Raw genomic sequence first — 19663 nt, forward strand, 5'->3', positions numbered from 1 at the left:
TTAATTAAACTCGATTTTTAAAATGTAGAGATTTATAGCCGGAGAATAAATGATCTAAATATATTGAAAAATTATTAAGTAAATTAATTAAATTTATTAATTAAATTATTAATTGTGTATAAACAATTGGTGAAATGATTGAGTATTAATCGACACAACGATTAAATTGATTCTGACATAAATATAACGATATTATAAAAAATCTTAATAAATCTTAAAAAATTTTATAAAAAAAATATTGATTAAAAATTAATTAAATTATATTGTATGATATCGTTAAACTATTGTGCAAATGCAAAAAAAAATTTATATACATATAATATATTTTTAAATTTAAAAACTTTAAAATAATCTTGCGCCTCTGTTGATTTATATATCGCGATCTTTAATATATTTTAGATGCAGAAATAAAGAAAAAAATATTTTTGCAACTGTTAAAGTTATCCTTTTGCTATGCGAATTTTAAATCACGCTATCTTGATGAAGTTCGAATGAGCACGAGGTCAATCGATTGGGTCGGATTAATATGGGAAAGAGCGAAATCGATTACGTGGTCGGAAGTACCTTATTCAGACAAGTTTTACGGGCAATGGCACTTTTTTTTGATTAGATTGATCGAAGAAGGTGCGGTCTCGTTCTAGGGTGTGGTTCTCCGCTTTTAACCTCCGCCATCTGTCTCGATATATCTCACCGTTCGTACTCTTTTAGCTTCTTACGTCACTACTATCACGTTTTCCACATATTTTACCAGATATTCTATTTTCTCATGATTATTTTTGCACGACAGATTTCACTATTAATGCACTTTTAATAATAAATCCTTTCATCGATTTGTCGTTTTTTTCTTAAATGTCATAATTTATTACAACTTCCTCATTTTTTTATATATGAGTTTTTATATACGAGTTTATAGCTAAACTCTAAATTTTATTTGTTACTTTTAATTGTTAAAATCTACTTAAAACTACTACTATCTCACAAAAATTATTTTTTAAATTGATATTAAAATTATATGAATGTTCTAAAAACAAGTGAAAATTGCGGATTCTTTTCAAAGTACGCTGTTCGTATCTTATCTCTTGTGATATCTAGGGCAACGAAAATATGGAGAACTTCTCTTGCGGAGAATTTTGTAGCTTCTACAGCAAAATGAGAATTTTCAAGAAAGTCAAAGTTTTGTTGCGGTAACATTGTATAATGCGTTTTAGCACATATCGATATAACCCGCGACCCGAAGTTTCGACTCCGCGCGCAAAATAGAAAAGAAAAGAGGGTCAAAAATTTTGCACAACCTATATGGAATACTTCGAAAAGAAGTTTCGCGATGTAAGAACGTTTCTTCAATTCCCGGACTACATTCTCTCATTAAAGTTTCCGGAAAGTTTCCGAGATACAACAGCGTTTAATGCTGGTTCCATTCTCAGCGCTATTAAACTTTTCGGAAGTGAATTTCTTGCGTCGAATGGAAACAATTTTATTTTACTACAGTTGCTCGTAAGCATTAATGTCATTCGAATCAAAATAATGACCGTTGTTTGCATACGATGCTGTCTGCATTTGCATTTTTTTTTTTAATCCGCAGTTTTTACGCATTACAGCTTCGTCCACTTTTATAATCATCTAATTCATCGTGCACATATTTTCCTTCTAATTAAATATCACCTTTACAAAAAGGACATTTTAATCAAGCTTCACTTAGAAAAATAAAATATTTATTTATCGCTACAAACTACATTATTTACCTCCCCGAATTATCGCGATCAATTGAGTTCGATTTCTCATTGCGTTACATAAAACGCGATTGGAAAGTCCCGAGGGAGATGCGCGAGTGTTGCCGTGAAAATCTCGAGAATTCGAATAAACTCACTGGTAATCTCGATAATATACGTTCCGCTTCGCTGCGGAATATCGCACGCCTCATTAAATTTGCGGTATATAATATATATGTACACGCCATATATATCTATATATATATATAGGTATACACGGGCAAATAATATCCAGCATCTGGCCTTGATGGAAATAAAATGAAGTGCCCTCACCTTCGATCGTCCCTCCACCCTCTTCTCCTGATTCAGTTGGATCCAGGCGTCCCATCGATGTCTGTAGACACTCAGAGTGTTCCACTCATTCAGCTTCACCGTTTCCGTACTCCTGACGGTACCCACACCGCTGCCGCAGTCGAACCTTAGCCGTAGAAAATACAAGGACGATATTAATCGATTGGGAATGTCAGGCACGTCGCGAAATATCAGGCATTGTCGAAGTGGAATTCATAACAATGTTCTTTTGATACATTGCCGAAGACGGTGGAGTTTAATCGCAATAAAAAACGACAAAAAGAAGAAGAATTTGTGCAATTAAGTTACAAATTTTCGTATTTTTGCGGACGAGTGATTGTGAAAGAAAAAATTTATTTCAAATATGTTGAAAATAGATATTTGATCTGCTGCGATGTTTCCTGTTTTTTTTTTTTTTTTTTCTATTTTTATATGAACACAATTTGTGTATAGAAAACAAAAAAATCAATTTTATTTGCTTTAATAAATTTGCTACATAAAAATGTTCTCTTTTTTTCTCTCTCTCTTTTTGGTACATCTTCATACATTAATGATGAGTAAAAATATGTCTGGCATTTACTATGTTTGTAATGCTTTAAACTAGAATCGTTAAAGCATTACTGATATCACAATGCAATCAATATGGAAATCATTGCCGACATCCAATAATCCATTCGCGATCATCGCGAAAGTAATCCGCTGATATGTAAGCGCACAGTAATGCTCTTCGTTCAGTTAATAGAACAACAAATCCACATGGCTAATCATTTAGTGTTGGATTAATGAATTGTGGAAACGAAATCTGGGAAATAATGAACGACTATCAGCTGGTATTAATGAATAAATTATGCGACGCGTTTGATAAATGTGTCTATGAATTTCATATTCGATCTATGGTTCGAATTTCCATTATCCTGATCTACATTTCCATAGAATCATGAAAATCCATCCTCAGCGCATATTTTTCATTTTTTACTACTTACTTGTCATTTTTGTGGAATTATTTATCAAAATTTATCCAAAAAACTTATATTTGTATAAAAATTAAGCATAATTTTTGGTATTAAAGAAAAAGATTTTTTGGAATTTTTAATAATTCTTATTGTTAGTATCCTTTATAACAAAATTGCAACAGAGATATGTTTTTTCAGCTCTTTAGTCGTCGCGTGGATCGTCTTTAAAACTTGTTTAGTAAAATGTATTTTTTTGTAATAAAATATGAATTTCATCCTTTGACTTTTTGGTATTTTTTCTCAACGTAAAAGATATAAATTGATTTTTTTTTATATTGCAATCTCTCAAGGCTCTCTATGCGATAATTCATGTTATAAAAAATAGCACGACGATTGAAGAGAGTTTTAAAGATATTTAATTTTTCAATGCATTATTGTACATATCATAATACCGACGCGCAACATTACAAACATCAAATGACGGTGTAACACTTTACAACACGTATTTTTACGCGCGAAACTTTACGTAGTGCGTTATAAAATAAATCCTATGGTGTCGTTTTCACGGCGAAAAAGTTTTTCCGCTCACGGGGTGGTGCAAAACGCCGTAAAAAAGGAGGTACGGGGCAGGATCAGAGTATATTGCAAGGGATAAACTTTCTCAGTTTTTGCACAGCGTTCATAAATCGTACCTACGCGGTCTCTATTAAGTTACGGCTTATTAAGCTGTAAACGAAAAATTAGTCCCGGCATGGAATGCTTAATTAATGGCCACGTCAAACTCACGGCGAAGTCTCCGAAATTATGACGCCGAAGTGTTCTATAAAATGTCTCTCGTGTAACTTTATATTCAATACCCTGCTTGCTTCTTAACACGGGATAAAAAAAAAATCGATGAACCTCGTTCTCGAGACATTTAAGGAGTTTGCGCTCGTAAAATCCTCATTGCACCTCGCCGATATTTACGACGCTCTCCTCACTTAATATTTTTTAATTAATACTCTGATCTTACTCTCGCCTTATTTATCAATTCAATCCTTTTAGAGAGTTTGTTATTTATCTCTTTTATGATACATATTAATTTCATCAATGCACATTTCTTTATAATCTTCTTAATCAAATATTCTTTTTTTTTTGCATCCACTTGTTCAAATAAACATTTTAATATAATTTTAATATAATTTTTATATAATTTTAATATAATTTTAATATAAATTAATATAATTTTAATATAATTTTAATATCGACTCAGTCACTCGAATCTAGATTGAAATCTAGTTCGATAATATATAAAGCGAACTCATCATCGGTAATTAGTAATTCTAATAATGGAAGTAAACAATGCAAGTACCTGAACTCGATAAAGCCGTGATGAAGTATCAAAGCCATAAAATCGCCTTGAAGATCGTCTCGTTCTCCCGCCAATAGAAGTACCCCATCCCACGCTTCGGGCCGAAATTCCAGCTCCAATTGCACGTGTTTGTAAGCGGCTCTTAAGGCGGGAAAAGCCAGCCAGCCCGATCCAGTGAAACGCGGCGATCTCACTTCAGCCTCTGAAACGCAACATTACCTAAGAGTCTTTTTACTGACTCAACGGAATTCGTTTGAACTTTGTTAATTTATTTTCGGCTTAAATTAGCAACGATATATTTACAGTATCGTATCGAGTAATTTGCAGAGATAAGTAAAAATTTGTGAATCAATCAAATTTGAATCAGCTTTTATAATAATTATAAATAAAAAAATTGATATGTGCTGAAAAAAATACATGTCATTCGTAGATTTTGCTATATTTTTATGAAAATATGCAAGTAGAAATAATACCATTTTAATTCGCCTTTTATCAAAATGTATTTTTATGTAACTCGATTTTCATTAGATATTTTTATTTTTATTAAAATTATTTTTCATAAAAATTCTACTAAAATATACATGAATGTAATACAAAAAAAAAACGTATTAATTATTATACATCTATATAGACTATATAAAGTAATAACAAGTTTGAGAATTTTCAATACATTTATGGTGGATCAACATATTAAAGTTTGCCAAAGATATCCTTCTTCGTGGCACTATTAGAAAAGCGCCACTTTAATATATACATTTTTTAAAACGTATCACGAATTAATCTCGAGAGATACGTGCAATTTGTAGTTGAGAGACGTGTGAATGGTTAGCATGCCGGTACCGTCGGCCACTTCCGGTGGATATACATCGGCTGCGAAGGGAAAAGAGCGGAAAATCGAGAATTCCGGTCGCACGCGAGGCTTATACGGAATGTCCCTTCACTACCACGATCTACAACCTCGTATCAATCACGTGAGTGTACCGCAGGGTGTACCCGTAGGAAGCCGACCCTCCCGAGCACGTGGAACACGTGAACGTAAAGGTGACGATAAATCAGGCTGGACCAGAAGAATAGAAAAAGTTGCACTCGTGGGGCTTGGAAATGGAATTCCAGTTCTTGATAGCGCCAGGAATCCTCGACACTATCGTGTAACAAAGCGCCGCTCAACCGGCGGATCGTACACGCAATTACAAATTGGTGATATCGAAAAGACATGGGAAATTTATCGGACACTGACATGTTGCATCGGAGCGAGGAAATAGCTCCGATCGATTGGTTTATTACGCCGTAAAATCGATTTTGACCCAGCACACATCGATTTATCTTGCCTCGCCTATTTGTTATCATACGAAATTGTAGCATTTTATAATTTATGTACAACTACTCGAGAAAGAATGAACCTATTTAATTAAATAAAATTATATTTATAATAATTAAACGCAAGAAATCTTTGGCAGGATATATGATTTGGCTAAATATAACTAAATCCGAAATTTGGCCGAAAATCCGATATGATTTTATCTTATATAATCATTTTTGGCCAGAACTGAATATATGAAAACAGATCTAGAACATGATTATATAAAAATAATATCGTATTGCGCCAAACATTTCGAACATTATTATATAATCATATCAAAAAATGCATATGTTATCAGATCTTTTCATTAATTATTATTATACATCTAACCAGATTATATCATTTTTTTCTCCTTATTTTCCTTTTTGAATTTTAATAACAGTATGTTAGAAAGTTTCCCAATTATTATTAATCGCAATAGATTTAAAATCTCATTTAACTTTTAATTAATTATAACATAAATATAAATAACTCTAATGTAATTAATTATATTTGATTATAAATAAAATTATAAATATATAAATTATATTTATAAATCAAATTAACTTAAATACAATAATTTTCAACTATTTAATTTTATACACACACATATATGAACAGCTGAGCTAAGTGCTAATGGATAGTGATTGAATGAAATATAATTATAATTAGAGAATTTAATATAATTCATGTGTTCACTATAAAATATAGCAAAGTCTTCAACACACCATTATAAGAAATATTAATATTCCATAAATTGCTATATATCGCAGTTGAATAATCGAGTTGCAAGACTATATATTCCTTGCAGTAGAACAAGTACATCGCAAGCGAACCGATAAATTCAACTCTCATAGTAGAATAAGTAAATTATAGCCGGACCCCATATATTTCTTCCTACTAGTAGAACAAGTACATTATATTTCAATATTATTCGCTTTTCGATTACAAACTTACAGTATTCAATATACCTAGAATTCACTGTATCGTAACTATAGAATCACACGTATAAATACGTACTTTTTTGCCATTTTATTTTTAACGTATTAAAAATGAAACCTAGATGAAGAAAGTGAAAGAAATCAATATTGTTACTCCGTGGCCGTCACACAAATAATAAGTAAATATAATAGATAAAAAATTATTTAACAAAAAAATGGGTAATTGTTAATAATACAATATCAATATCAATATTAAAGAGAAGATAAATTTATTCAATGCACTGAAATAAATTACAATGTGATACAGAAAAGAAGAAATACATTGTTTCACATTAGCAGTGAATTTTGTTCTACTTCTCCCATCTTGCAGCTTGTTTATTTTTGCAGTCTATATAGATTGAGAAGCGCTTAAGATGCATGGCAAATAAATAAGTTACTTTATCGCCACGGGATGCAAAAGTCAAGGAGTTTTATCGATTAAAATCGAACATCTCAAAGTTACCGTCTCTGATGTTCGCATCGCGCTCGACTTAAACGGAATACGAACTTTCGGAACACGAGAGAAACAATGTTTCCCGCTGCCTGCGGTTCAGCGAAGCGTATAAATTCGAACGAACGGGGAAAGCGATCGGGAGCAACGACGGGCAGGTTCGAAAAGAGAGATGCCGCGATCGTAATTCGTTTCCCGCGGCGACTTGATTGATCGTTTCGGCATTCGAGAGGCGTGCCTTTATGCAAATTAAGCGGATCAAAAGACTCCCGCGGTGTAGTTTCCATCTGAGCCCCGCAAAGTGGACGTAACCGAATGTCGACCCTCTCGATACGCTGTCCCGCGAATGCTAATGAAGGTCCTTTCTTCGCTGTTAAAAATATCAACAAGCGTACATACATATATTGTTCCCTCTGTCAGTACACGCTAATATACCACAAATCTCTCGCAGTGTGCAATTTTTATTAAAGTCAGAACTATTACGTGGTTTTTCATTTGCATTGAAAACCTTTGTTGGAGAAAGGGAGAGGAAATATAGGAAGATGAAAGGGAGACTAGAGGATGGAGATTATGATTGTTAACGATTGTTAATGCAGTTCCAAAACATATATTCGAGCATCATGTGGATTATATGAATTATAAATCTATGATATGATTTGTTATTTTCTTTTTAAATTACCCTTAATAATTTTTATTCTGCACTTTTAATGTTTTATTATAGTGATAATTCACCAGTTAATAAAATAGAATTCTATCGACTATTGTTAAAGCATAATTAATAGGATAATTTACATTAAAAATTGTGAAATATTGACATTTGCGAGAGAGTATCTTTTGCGCATAATTTTATGTTGCTATAGTATTTTTCATTATATACGTACATAAATAGACGAGCATAAGATATGAATATAAATTTTTTTACGATAGTAATTTATGTGTAGAATAGAAAAAAGAAGAATAAAAGAAAAAAAAAAGAATAGAAAAAAGTTACGATTTGCATGATACGAAATCGTAACATACAACGTGTAGAAATAATTGTATCGATTACGTTGACACATCGTGTAATGATTAGACGATTTGCAACGATTATTATTGCGTTTCAATGTCGTAAAGTTTGGGCTCTTCATATCCGCCAATGTTCCATCATTAGTTTCATATGATTTTGAAAATTAATAGAGATTCGTGGGCGGTAACATAGACATCCCTTCCCCCGTCCCCTCCTCCCTCAGTATACGAATCGTATGTCAAATCAATGGTACATGTTACAAACATGTGCCAGACATTTTCTCCGGAACATTAACGGCCATTTGAATCGTATCATCGTCAATACTCGCGTTCTATTCCCGTGTTAGCGTTGTTATTGATTCGATACAAAGAGTAATGTCGTGTATCGAAGCTTTCGTGATTGTACAGGGAATTATGATACGACGCAATTATAATTACGCGCGATATTGCAATAGATAATTCGTGATCGCGAAGCTCATAGTTGTAAATGAAATAAAATTCACATTAACAGATCATGGCAAAATAACAGCTCGTAATATTTTAATGTTTCGTTCTATTACGTTTGAGAGATTTATGCATTTTAATATTTTGAGTGCAAGCAATGCATGTTTACGTTTACCAAGTTTACTTCGCATATTTCGTATTCGTGTTACAAATCTGAAAGATGCGATTAAATTACGTTAAATTACGATAAATTACGCTGAAAATTTTAGAAAGTATATCCAACGAAGAAATTTCGTACCCGTTGAAGCATTTAAGAGCCGTTTCAAGTAGCGCGAGTCCATAATTTCTCCGGCATTCAAATTCTAAAGACTGAGCAGTCAGTGGATAATACTACTTAAAAGTCAAATACGATCATGAATCCGACATAATCCAAGATAAAAAATGGTGAAAGTTTTGTTGAAATTTTCATAATTAAATACTTCACATAAGGGAGACCGTAAAAGCCAGACCGAAAGTTTCATTTCTATATTGAAGATATTTTACATTTATGTTGCAGCACTTCTTTCAAAACTCTGACGACAAAATTTCTTTTTAACAAAAAAACAACGTCCAAAATCTTTTACATTTACAACTGCTTTCTTTTTATGCCATTTGCCGACACTGCAAAGTAAATAAAAAAAATCAAAGCTACAATCGTGACTTTTTATCATTATATTTTCCATTCTTCGTTGTGTTCGCGTGTCCGTTTCATCAATTTTCGCTTCATTCTTTATTTATACAAACGTACACTTCAATTTGGTCAACAAATTGGCAAACAAATATCATCTCGGCGAAGCCGCGCCGGAGGATTGAATCCGCGGGGAGTACAATTTAATTGGAAAAAAGTTAACTCGCGCGACGGTATCAAAGGGCAATCAAAAAGGACCGTACGTCGGCGCGTGCCGAACGGTGTGTCATAAGTCAACGAAGAGCACAGTATGGAGAGCACGACTCGTACATGTCTCCGCGCGCCGCGCGTTATCGATTTTATAATCAAGGCGGAGGCAGCGAACCGCGCGTTCCCGTTTCATCACCCGCGAAGCCGTCCCTGACACGGTCCTTATATACCTCGCTGGTTCAGCTGGTCACGAGCCTTGAATTATTCGCGGTATACATAAATATTTTGATCGAAAAATTTTGTCCACAGACGTTTGTGTAAAAGAAATATGCCTTTCTTCAAAAAAAAAAAAAGGTCAGTCATAAATATAGATTTTTTTCTTTACGAAAGAGCAGTATCGCGCTCTGCTATCACAATAATTCGAATTCTTTCATCGAATCATCGAGATTTAGATTTCGCTTGAATTATTTAGATTTTTAAAACGTATAAAATATGTTTGCCATGCAAACTAGTTAATTAGAATATAACATGTGTACGCTCATTTCATCTAATTTCACTGTCATTCTTAATTCCTCCCAAATATTTTCATCTCACTATTTTAATGGAATTTTTTTCTTTTTTCATTTTTTTTTTTTTTGCGTTTTCTTACGTGACTATACTATTTTTAAGGTGCACATTTAATAATTGTTCAAAAGGATATCATAGAATTTAATATCATAGAATTTAATATCATAGAATTTAATATCGATTTATTTACATAAATACATTACTCGATATTATATGCTGTTAAAATTGGAAATTTAAACAAGCATAGATATAATTATCTAGTAGTAATACAAATAAAATTGAAGCTACTTGAAATATATTAAATTTCAAGCTCCGAAGATCTTCTTTACATGCGAAGAAAGAGGACATCATGTATGTATGAATTTTCGACATCTGCTTGTGATCATCGGCATAATTGATACGAGATCGCCGATTGCGTAATTGAAGTTTGCAAAGTTGGCGGATTATATTCCCCCTCTCCCCCCCCCTCCCTCCCTCCTCCCGCCTGACCACGACGACCGTAACGTTATTTCCGTGGGTTTATTCAAACTGCGAGCATCGGGGACCACGAGGCCACCGCCGCGTTCGCCGAAAATAACGTTGCGTGAACGCGCAAATAAATTCTAAAATTAATCGTATCGTTGCGAGTTGCGAGGCGATCCGCATAATTGGGAGTCGCCGTCCTCCTCCTCCCCTCCCTCCTCCCTTTGTCGCCATCCCCGAAGTACGGGAATTACGGGAATCCCTACACGCGTAATCCGGCACAGTCGTCGTGCATGCGCTCGGCACATGCACCTGTTGTGGCGTATCCCGTACCTAATCGATTGACTATCCGCTGTGACGCGACAAATTGCGTTTGTCCCTTTCGCATTATGGCCGACACAATGGCCACTCCTTCCCCTCCTTTTTCCTCTCATCGCCGTTAATCCTTTCGCGGAGTGAAGGTTGACGTGTGACCGGGTCGTTTTTTTTCTCTCGCGAGCCTCGATGAACGCATCGATGAGGCGTGAATGAGGCTTATTATTTCTCGCGAAAAGATCGTCTTTCGAACGGTATTTTGCGCGAATATTTACGGTGGATAATAAACGTTGCGGTAAACGCATCGAATACACGGTGCACAAATTTTATTAATTCCGCACAATTACCCGACTTAAAATTCTACATATTCAACGCCCATTGATGATAAATGAATGCAAATTCTTTTAAAAATAGTCTTTTAAAGCGGCACATCTTCTATTATCTGGTATTTTATATTTTATCATTTTTTACATTTTATTGTTGACAAATTCTTACTTAACATAACATGATGATCGCGTTCGATATTAGTGAATTAATTTTGCCTAACGATAAATGTAGAATAGAAATTATTGTATTTTGAAATGTAGATTTCGCGAAATGATGACACAGAATGAAAGGCAATCGAGAGAGATTAATGGGGGAAACGAATTAAAGTCGTCTTTGAGAATGCCTTCGCGTAACGAGGGTAATGAGTTAATTTATCATCAAAGCCAAATAATTAAATTTTCTTGGAAAATAATATTAGACGACTTAAAATATCATTGCTTAATATAATACATATTGGAAAAAAAAAACAAATTCTCTTACAACGAAAATCTTACATTAAAATTTATTATGTAAAAAAAATAGAAGCAAGATATCTTAGGTGTATACATTCATAGTAGCGCGCCTAGAGCTTTTACAATATCTTTTGTCCTCTCAAGAAAAATATCTTGTTTCCAAAGTTAAAACGAGTTTTCTAACCGAATAATCCTAGCGCTCGAATAATCTTTCTTTGCAACTTTGAATTACGACGTAAATGTTGCGAAAGAGGCCACCTTAACATGAATCTTCGAGAAAATTATTTTAATGAGGAGCAAAGCTTTACAAGCGCATTCGCGAGCGAATAATAATAATTCAAAGTGTTTCTTTGTATTTCGAAGTTGCATTCGATCGATTGAGATTACGAAAAAATATAGAATGCTGCTTCGGTGGACAAAAGCCCGAGTTTTTCCAAAGTTTACCCAATGAAGATGCTCGAAAATGTTTTTGCGTCAAATTACTGACTAATAGAAAATAAATGACGGAAACATCGATCGATCAAAGTGCAAGCAAATCAATTTTTAAAATTATTTTTAATATTTATTTATTTTTATATTTATTTTTGAAAATGTGCAAAATTATTCCGTGCCCTCTTTTAGGGATTTTCGTGTCACGAGAAGCGGGAGAAACCCCCGAAATTCTTCATCCCTGACGTGAGTAAACGAGAATTCCACGAATTCGCGTGACCAGAATAGTCTTTGGAGTAGTGGCGGTATCGACGAAACGATTATCGTTGCTCGTGTGTATATATACGTGTGCACGTGTGTGCGTTTCTTACGGGGTTCTTACAGACTCCGGGCAGCTGTTGGCAATAATTGTTAGGTGGATAGCCACGCTTTACCACTCCCTGTTGGAAGACACCTTCGCGAAGCTGGTACACGGCGGCAATATATCGAATCGTCTGAACAAAATTGGTCCCGCTTCTGCACCTTGGCCACGATAATTCCAGTCCGTTTTCATTCCGCCCCCACTTCGCGTGTTACACGTGATGCTGAGTCATTGTATTTCTCGAATGACTTTTGCATTTCATTACACAGTCGGACTTAACTTGTCGCAAAGCGTTTATCTTGACGCAATTCGTATTTATCAAATAAAGTCGAAAACTAAATTATACAATTATTCAAAAGGAATTTTTATCGATTTAAATATAATTGACTTTAATATACATATATTTTTATTCATCTATAAAAAGTCTTTTTCAATATTCTTTTTAAAATAAATCTCTGAGCTTTTTATTTAAGAAGAAACTTGACGAATCAGCGTTTAAAAGATAATAAATCTAAAACGTTTCGAGATTTATGAATTTTTGACATTGCGCAAAAAGCCAAATCTTCTCTCTGTTTAATCTTTTAAAATATGAAAGTAATAATTATTTTATGTTTTATTAAAGTAAGAATTTATCTTTTAGAATATAATTTAATCTTAAATTCGTAAATATTATCTTATATCAAATTATCTTTTTTATATAGTGATTGTATCTCGAAAATTTTATAATGATTCTACATAAAAATTCATAAAATTAAAAATTTTAATTCTAATGGGCAAACCTCAAATGTCAAATGTATTAGATTTATTAACTTTTGACGTAGCCGATCCATCTAGTTCCCCTTTAAAGCAGAATTCGAGAACAATCTCTCACAGCAACCTATTTTATAATTTCTGTTCCCCTTTCCGAAACAGTTACCGTTAATTTTGCACATTGCGTAGTAGTTAATATTAATGTGTTTTAAAAAATTTTTTCCTAATTAAAATTTAGGATATACAAAAATACAGAGCAGCAAATTCAATTCAAATGCGTTCCAGCACTCATAATATCCTAATACCGCGAGTGTTACCCATAATATATCGCATAGCTAAGGCCAAAGTATGCCACGAGCATTGAGGATCGATAGCACCGGCTCTAACTTCGGTAAGTGCAGCGAGCTGCAGCTTTGTCCTTTAGTAAATATTGACCGAACGTAGCTCGTTGCGCAGTATCGTAAGCGTGGTATTAAAAATAAAGAAACGATCGATCCATCATGCCATATAGTTCTCCCTCTTTTTTAAATCCCTTCGGGAGCGTTATCGATTCACGCACGTAGAAAATGCACACTCATTCCTGAATCCAAATTAACATTAAACATCGTAAGATAATTGAAGAGCGAGGAGACATCACGACACGCTCGAAAAGAGATAGCACTTTGCATAATTATCAGCTGAACGTGTACACTATTAGGTATATATTTCCATACGTATACACCTCTTTTTACAGAAATTGTTCAATCAATTTTCCAAAAAAGCAACTTAATACGAGATATTTAAATTTTTTAGTTTTTATATCACGCGCTGTGTCTACGTAAAACAATTTATTGAAAGATAAGACAAATTATATATCATACACACGAGATAATTCGTAGTTGGATGTTGTATTATATTATGAGATAACACGTAATCAGTAGCAAATGTGTTAAAAATATAAATCAATACGGGCTTCAATAACAGCACGACATAATTGATCTCGCCAACGCGCGAGATGCATTTTTCAGTGTCATCGTAATTTTGTGAAAGTGTCATTCTCTCCAAGTATGACATATTTATTTCAGCATTTTCTAAATTTTGCTCCTTGAAACTCTTGTGCTTATGTAATAGCGCGCACACACACAAATTATTATTGGTAACATTTTAAAAGAAGTTTATTGTCGGAAAATTCAAATCTGAACACTAATTTTGAATACTCTAATTTAGATCTCTTTCTATTTGGATGAATATTTGCGTCTTCTATCGCGATATATTTAAAAAATAGATCCTATAATGAAAATGTAAAAAAAGCTAATTTTTCATTCTTTATGAGAAACTTTTATAAACTTTTATAAACTTTTTATTGTTATTTGATGGAATAAAATAACTTTTACATAATTTAATATACTGTAATAAAAAAATTAAAAACTTTGAATTTTAACTGCTGTTCAAAAAATACTTTTAATCAAAAAGTTTGAATCTCATAAAATTGTCTGATTTTTGCAAACTGCCAATCGTATGTTTCTATTATATCCGTAAAGCAGAAATATTTAATAACAAGTATTGTATATTAGTATTATATATTATAATATAGTATACGTTTCCTAACGGTGTCGCATTAAAGTCGTTTAAAAGCTTACATTCAAACTTGCCTCCGACGGCACAACATGGTATTAAATTGCAAAAGAGATTATATCCTGGAAAAGTTGAAAACGACAACTTATGGTAATAGCTTTAATGCGACATGATATACTCTCGTTAATATCCCTGCGAGATAATTTCGACAATCCTCATCCCTGAAAATAACTCTCTATTTGTATTGCAAACGAGATATTAAATATTTATAACGTAGAGATAATATAATTTTATTGATAATAAAAACGTTGTCACGCTTTCTTCTCTCTCTCTCTCTCCCTCTGTCGTCGCGAATAAGCAAGGGATATTTACTAGTTGTCGGCAGTTCATTATTTTCTTTAGGAAGGATAGACGGTCACGAGAATGAGCCCGCCATTCTTATTGAATGAGCTTAACGAAGTACACAGGGTACACAGCTTCGGAGTCGTGGGAAGAACGGAGTAACTTTTAACGAAGCACGCACTCCATTACGCGTCGGCTGTGTAATATAGCTCACTCTCGTCTAAATATGTTCGCTTTCTTCCCAAACAATATTTGTTTCGTTCCGGCAACTACTATTCATTCGTGTCCGATATGCTTTCCGAATGCAGGGAAAATGAGCAACGCGCTCGTTTTGTATTGAAATACGAAAAGGTACGCTCTCTTATTCCCAAACAATACTTGAAATTGCACTATTTGGGGTACGAGTTTTACTACTAATATTGAGTTATACTATATATATATATATATATATATATATATATATATATATATATATATACTTACGTATATTTGAAAAAAATATATAAACCGATTTTAAAACGAGTTAATTTCGCGGATATATTACATAATTTGTTGATGCAACTATTTGGCGACGATATAGTATTCTCTCTAATTACAAATGTTAAATATTTTGGAAAACTTGCTTAAGCAAATTATAAATCAAAATTCTTTTATAATTTACATTTAAAAAGGGTTGAAATATAAAGCTTCAATACTTCTTATCTCCAAAGCTCCAAACAATTTTCGAAATAAATAAATCATAAATATATAAAAAAAAATATATTTATGATTATATTATGATTATATAAATAATTTCTGATTATATTAAAAATAATATTTATATCCAAATGACAATTTTGGCTGCTTTTGAAAGCTATTACTATCGAAGTATTGATTCGCGAGTAGTGACTCAGCGATGGTGCGCCAATCCGATATAGGAGAAAATCCGCAAATCGATGCAAAGAACGGACCATCAAGGGGATAAATTCGCTGCCTTTTTAACAATGCCCGTCGTGAAACGATAGCCTTTGCCGACCGCGAGACGAGAAAGAATATACGGCGGAAAAACGCTGGAGCGCAATTACGTCGAGGCGTGAGCCAACTTATCCGCTAAATTATCCGTGCAGTAACATCCGAAACGAGCGACACGAAAGTTCAACGCTCGTTAAGCACGTGCACGGGGACCTTGCCGCGAAGTTACATCGTTACACGACGAGGCGAGGATCTCCGAGAGAAGCTGGGAACACCGGCTGGTAGGGCGCGCGCGAACGAGGACGTTTAATAGGGCGCGACGCACGTGTTTTAACGTTCCAGGATTATGCCATTCTCGTATATAGTCCTCAGATGACGTTATTAACACGTCAAGGAGAATGTCATTCCGTGGTGCTGCACCCATTTTCGAGGCCATAATTTTCGACGCGATACGCAAACAAAAGTTTAGAAATTTGATGACGTACAATTTTAGTCGATAAATTTCTCTTCTGTGGATTAAAATAGAATATTGTAGAAAAGAGAAAAGTAGAAAGAAAAAAGTTGCGCAGGATATTGATAATAATATCATACAAGTGTTTTTCTTAGATCTCCTGAATTATTGAGAGAATTTTTTTTAAATATGGATTTCAAATATAACCTGCGGGAGTTTGCAGAGAGAAGCTTCGATTAATACAGTTTTATCGCAGTTCCAGATTAAAACGGTATCATTCTCAACATTTCGTGTATTATAATATAATATAATGTAAAATACATGTAAAAAGAAATTAAAAATTATTAAAAATGTTAACATAATAGTAGAGATAATATAATGTTTCTTCGACTTAAGGATAGATCCGAGCTTAATATTCTTTTTTTTTTGCGATTTTCCTTTTTTGCAAAAGTGCACGAAATGCTGATAAGACTCCGATGGACGGGGCTCGCGTGCTCTATATCGCGGACTTTGATATAAATGATAATAAGCTGGCGAGTCAGACATTCCCGGCAAACACGCGAGCCGGCGGATTCTCTTTAGTCACGGCATCCGTCGCCCTTCGATCGAAGCGTTGCGACGCGACGCGACGCGACGCACCGCAACGGCCTTCCTTTTCCGCCTTCGTAATTCTATGCACGTAATTCCATCCAGCTTCTCGGAATGGCGCCTTTGTACGAGCGACGCACCGAGTTCCACACAGGAGCTCTCCAGGCACACGTCGCCGCACTCGGTGAAAATTTACAGAGTCGTTAAGATCGAGAGCTTACGTATCCAAGGCGAGAGGCGAAAACTAAGAGTCGTGTCGTTGGACGACCAACAAGAATATGGAACCCTTCCACTTCGACATGCGCGTTTCGCATGCCAAGTTTGACATTCGGGATCAATGAACTCGGGACTCTTAATATTTCAATTCGGTTATTGCAAAAGAGAAGCGCGGGTATCATAAACTTTTGCAGCAGAAAAAGGGAAGAATTTTCTTTATGCCTTAAAAACTTTTCGTGAAAATTTCAAATCTTTTCCTCTTTTAACAAATAGATCTCTTTTAAATCTATGAAAGGGGAAACTCGATATTTCACACAAATAAACAAGTTGGAAATAATATCTGGACAGAGAAACATGAAGTAATGATCAGAAATATATGATAGAAAATATTTTTCGTGCTTTACATACTTTATACCGTCGCATGTAAAATCGAAAACGTTGCCTCGAAATTCTTTTGTAAGTATCCGGGATACGATAGAGGTCTATAGAATTTTGATAAAGCGCGATAGGGTCAATGAACTAACGATAGGATTGCGTAATAAGAAGCTCGTGTATCAGGGCCGGCTTTTCAACCCCTATCCCGTGTGTGCTGAAAGAAAAGACAAAGCGAAAGATCAAGTGCTCGACGCCACGAAGAACGCGACGGAGGCTAACAATGGTCGCGTCGAAGCCCTTCTATGGTGGAAACAATACGGCTTACTGCAAGCAACGACCAGAAGAACCCTAAGACCAACTCCAACATCGCAGGTATAGTATACGTATTCAGGGCCGCTTTCGAATTTATTTTACGTTGCAAATAAAATTGGATTATATATCAGCATTCTTATCACCTAGCGTAATTATTTTCCGTTATTGCCCAATAAATTTAAATTTAAAATTTCTTTCTAAACGTTTTCTTATTATTGTGGAAAGAGATGAATAAAAGAATATATAATACATAAGTGTCATGCGGACAAATTACTTACAATAAAATAATTTAAATAAAAATTAATAATATAATTTATCATAAATTAATATAATTTAATTAATAATATAATTGGAAATTATATGTGCGTATTTTATCGAATAATAATTCCTTTATCTGTGAGTCAGATTAAAAAAAAGAGCAGATAAAGAAATATAGTATAAAGAAAGTTATATGAAAAATTGTACATATAGATAAAAGAAAAATATAAAAAGAGTTGAAAAATATTTACAATACATAAAAGAAATTGAAAAATATTTGCTCTAATATTATAGAAATCAAGACGGCGTAATTTTTCAGAAGATAAAAAAAATATTTCTGAAAGTATTTCAAGAAATCAAAAACAGATAAATCGAGAAAGTTATCTACGCATAACCCATAACGCGATATCTCTTTTTATTATACTTAATTCAATTGCATTTTCTTCGCATGTACAGTGTGTCATTATTTAGTTATAGATTCGCGGCGCGCTTTCTTGTACAAAGGCAAACTTAAATATTAGCTCGCGAATTAATGCAAGACGATTCTCTCCGTCTCTGCAATTTATAGCAATCCACATGGTCCAGATGTACAAATTATTTTATCAAAGACAACCAAATTGATTTATCGCGACCGCGTAAATGTTTGCTCGCGGCATACTGAGCTGCGGCCCTGGACGCATGTGCTCTCGCCCTCTAACTCTCTCCTATCCACCAACGTACATATGTGTAGGTACATATGTATCTGCACACCAGCGCACACATATGACGCATGCATACCGCGGCCGCGCATACATGTACGCGATCATATAGTGTGTGTGTGTGTGTGTGCGACTCGCATCGCGCTGCGGAAGACGCAGCGTGCTTTGCGCCGCGCCTCTATCGCTATCACTTGGAGAGACACGATACGGAACGATATCCGCGGAATGTTTACTCTCTCAACAAACGACGCTCGTGCCATTTTCCGACGCAATCGGATGTAAAAATCTTCGGGTGCGTTTGTCAGCTTGGCTGAGGGAAAAAGCGATCTGACGGAGAGTCATCGCTTGAAAGATTAAATCAGTATGTGTTATTTCGGTATATAAGCTTTATAATATTTATAATAATTGTGCGGATTAAGGTCGAGTAATGCTTAGAATGTAAATATCTATTGCATAAGGATATAGTAAATATAAAATATTTAGCGCGATAGAAAGTGAGTTACTATAAATAAAATTATAAAAATTTAAAAGAATAGACTTTTACAAAAGTTCAATATGCCGACAAGAAAGTTTCTCAACATTCTGAGAATATTAATCACATTTGAAACGCTCGAGTTTTTGATATAAAAATTGGCTGTGTGTGATAATAACATCATCCTGATCATGAAACTGTATGAATATACTTGTTTGTAAATTTTAATTATTAATCTTGTTAATTAAATTACGCTCCATGTTCCATTTGTTTAGCAGCAATTAATGTCGCAGATAATAATTATATCGCGGATATTGATGCAT

General features: G+C 34.1%; 1 protein-coding gene across 1 annotated transcript in view; it reads right to left on the minus strand.

Moving 5' to 3' along the window:
- LOC126858719 (pikachurin) overlaps window positions 1-19663 on the minus strand; it is an 81167-nt gene that overhangs the window by 21650 nt on the left and 39854 nt on the right. Inside the window, exons 6-7 of the mRNA XM_050609198.1 lie at window positions 4365-4566; window positions 2043-2187 (exon numbers count right to left, since the gene is read on the minus strand). Coding sequence (XP_050465155.1) covers window positions 2043-2187; window positions 4365-4566 — 347 coding nt within the window. The remainder of the gene's footprint in view (window positions 1-2042; window positions 2188-4364; window positions 4567-19663) is intronic.

This window comes from Cataglyphis hispanica, chromosome 2, assembly GCF_021464435.1.
Source record: "Cataglyphis hispanica isolate Lineage 1 chromosome 2, ULB_Chis1_1.0, whole genome shotgun sequence".
Lineage (NCBI taxonomy): Eukaryota > Metazoa > Arthropoda > Insecta > Hymenoptera > Formicidae > Cataglyphis > Cataglyphis hispanica.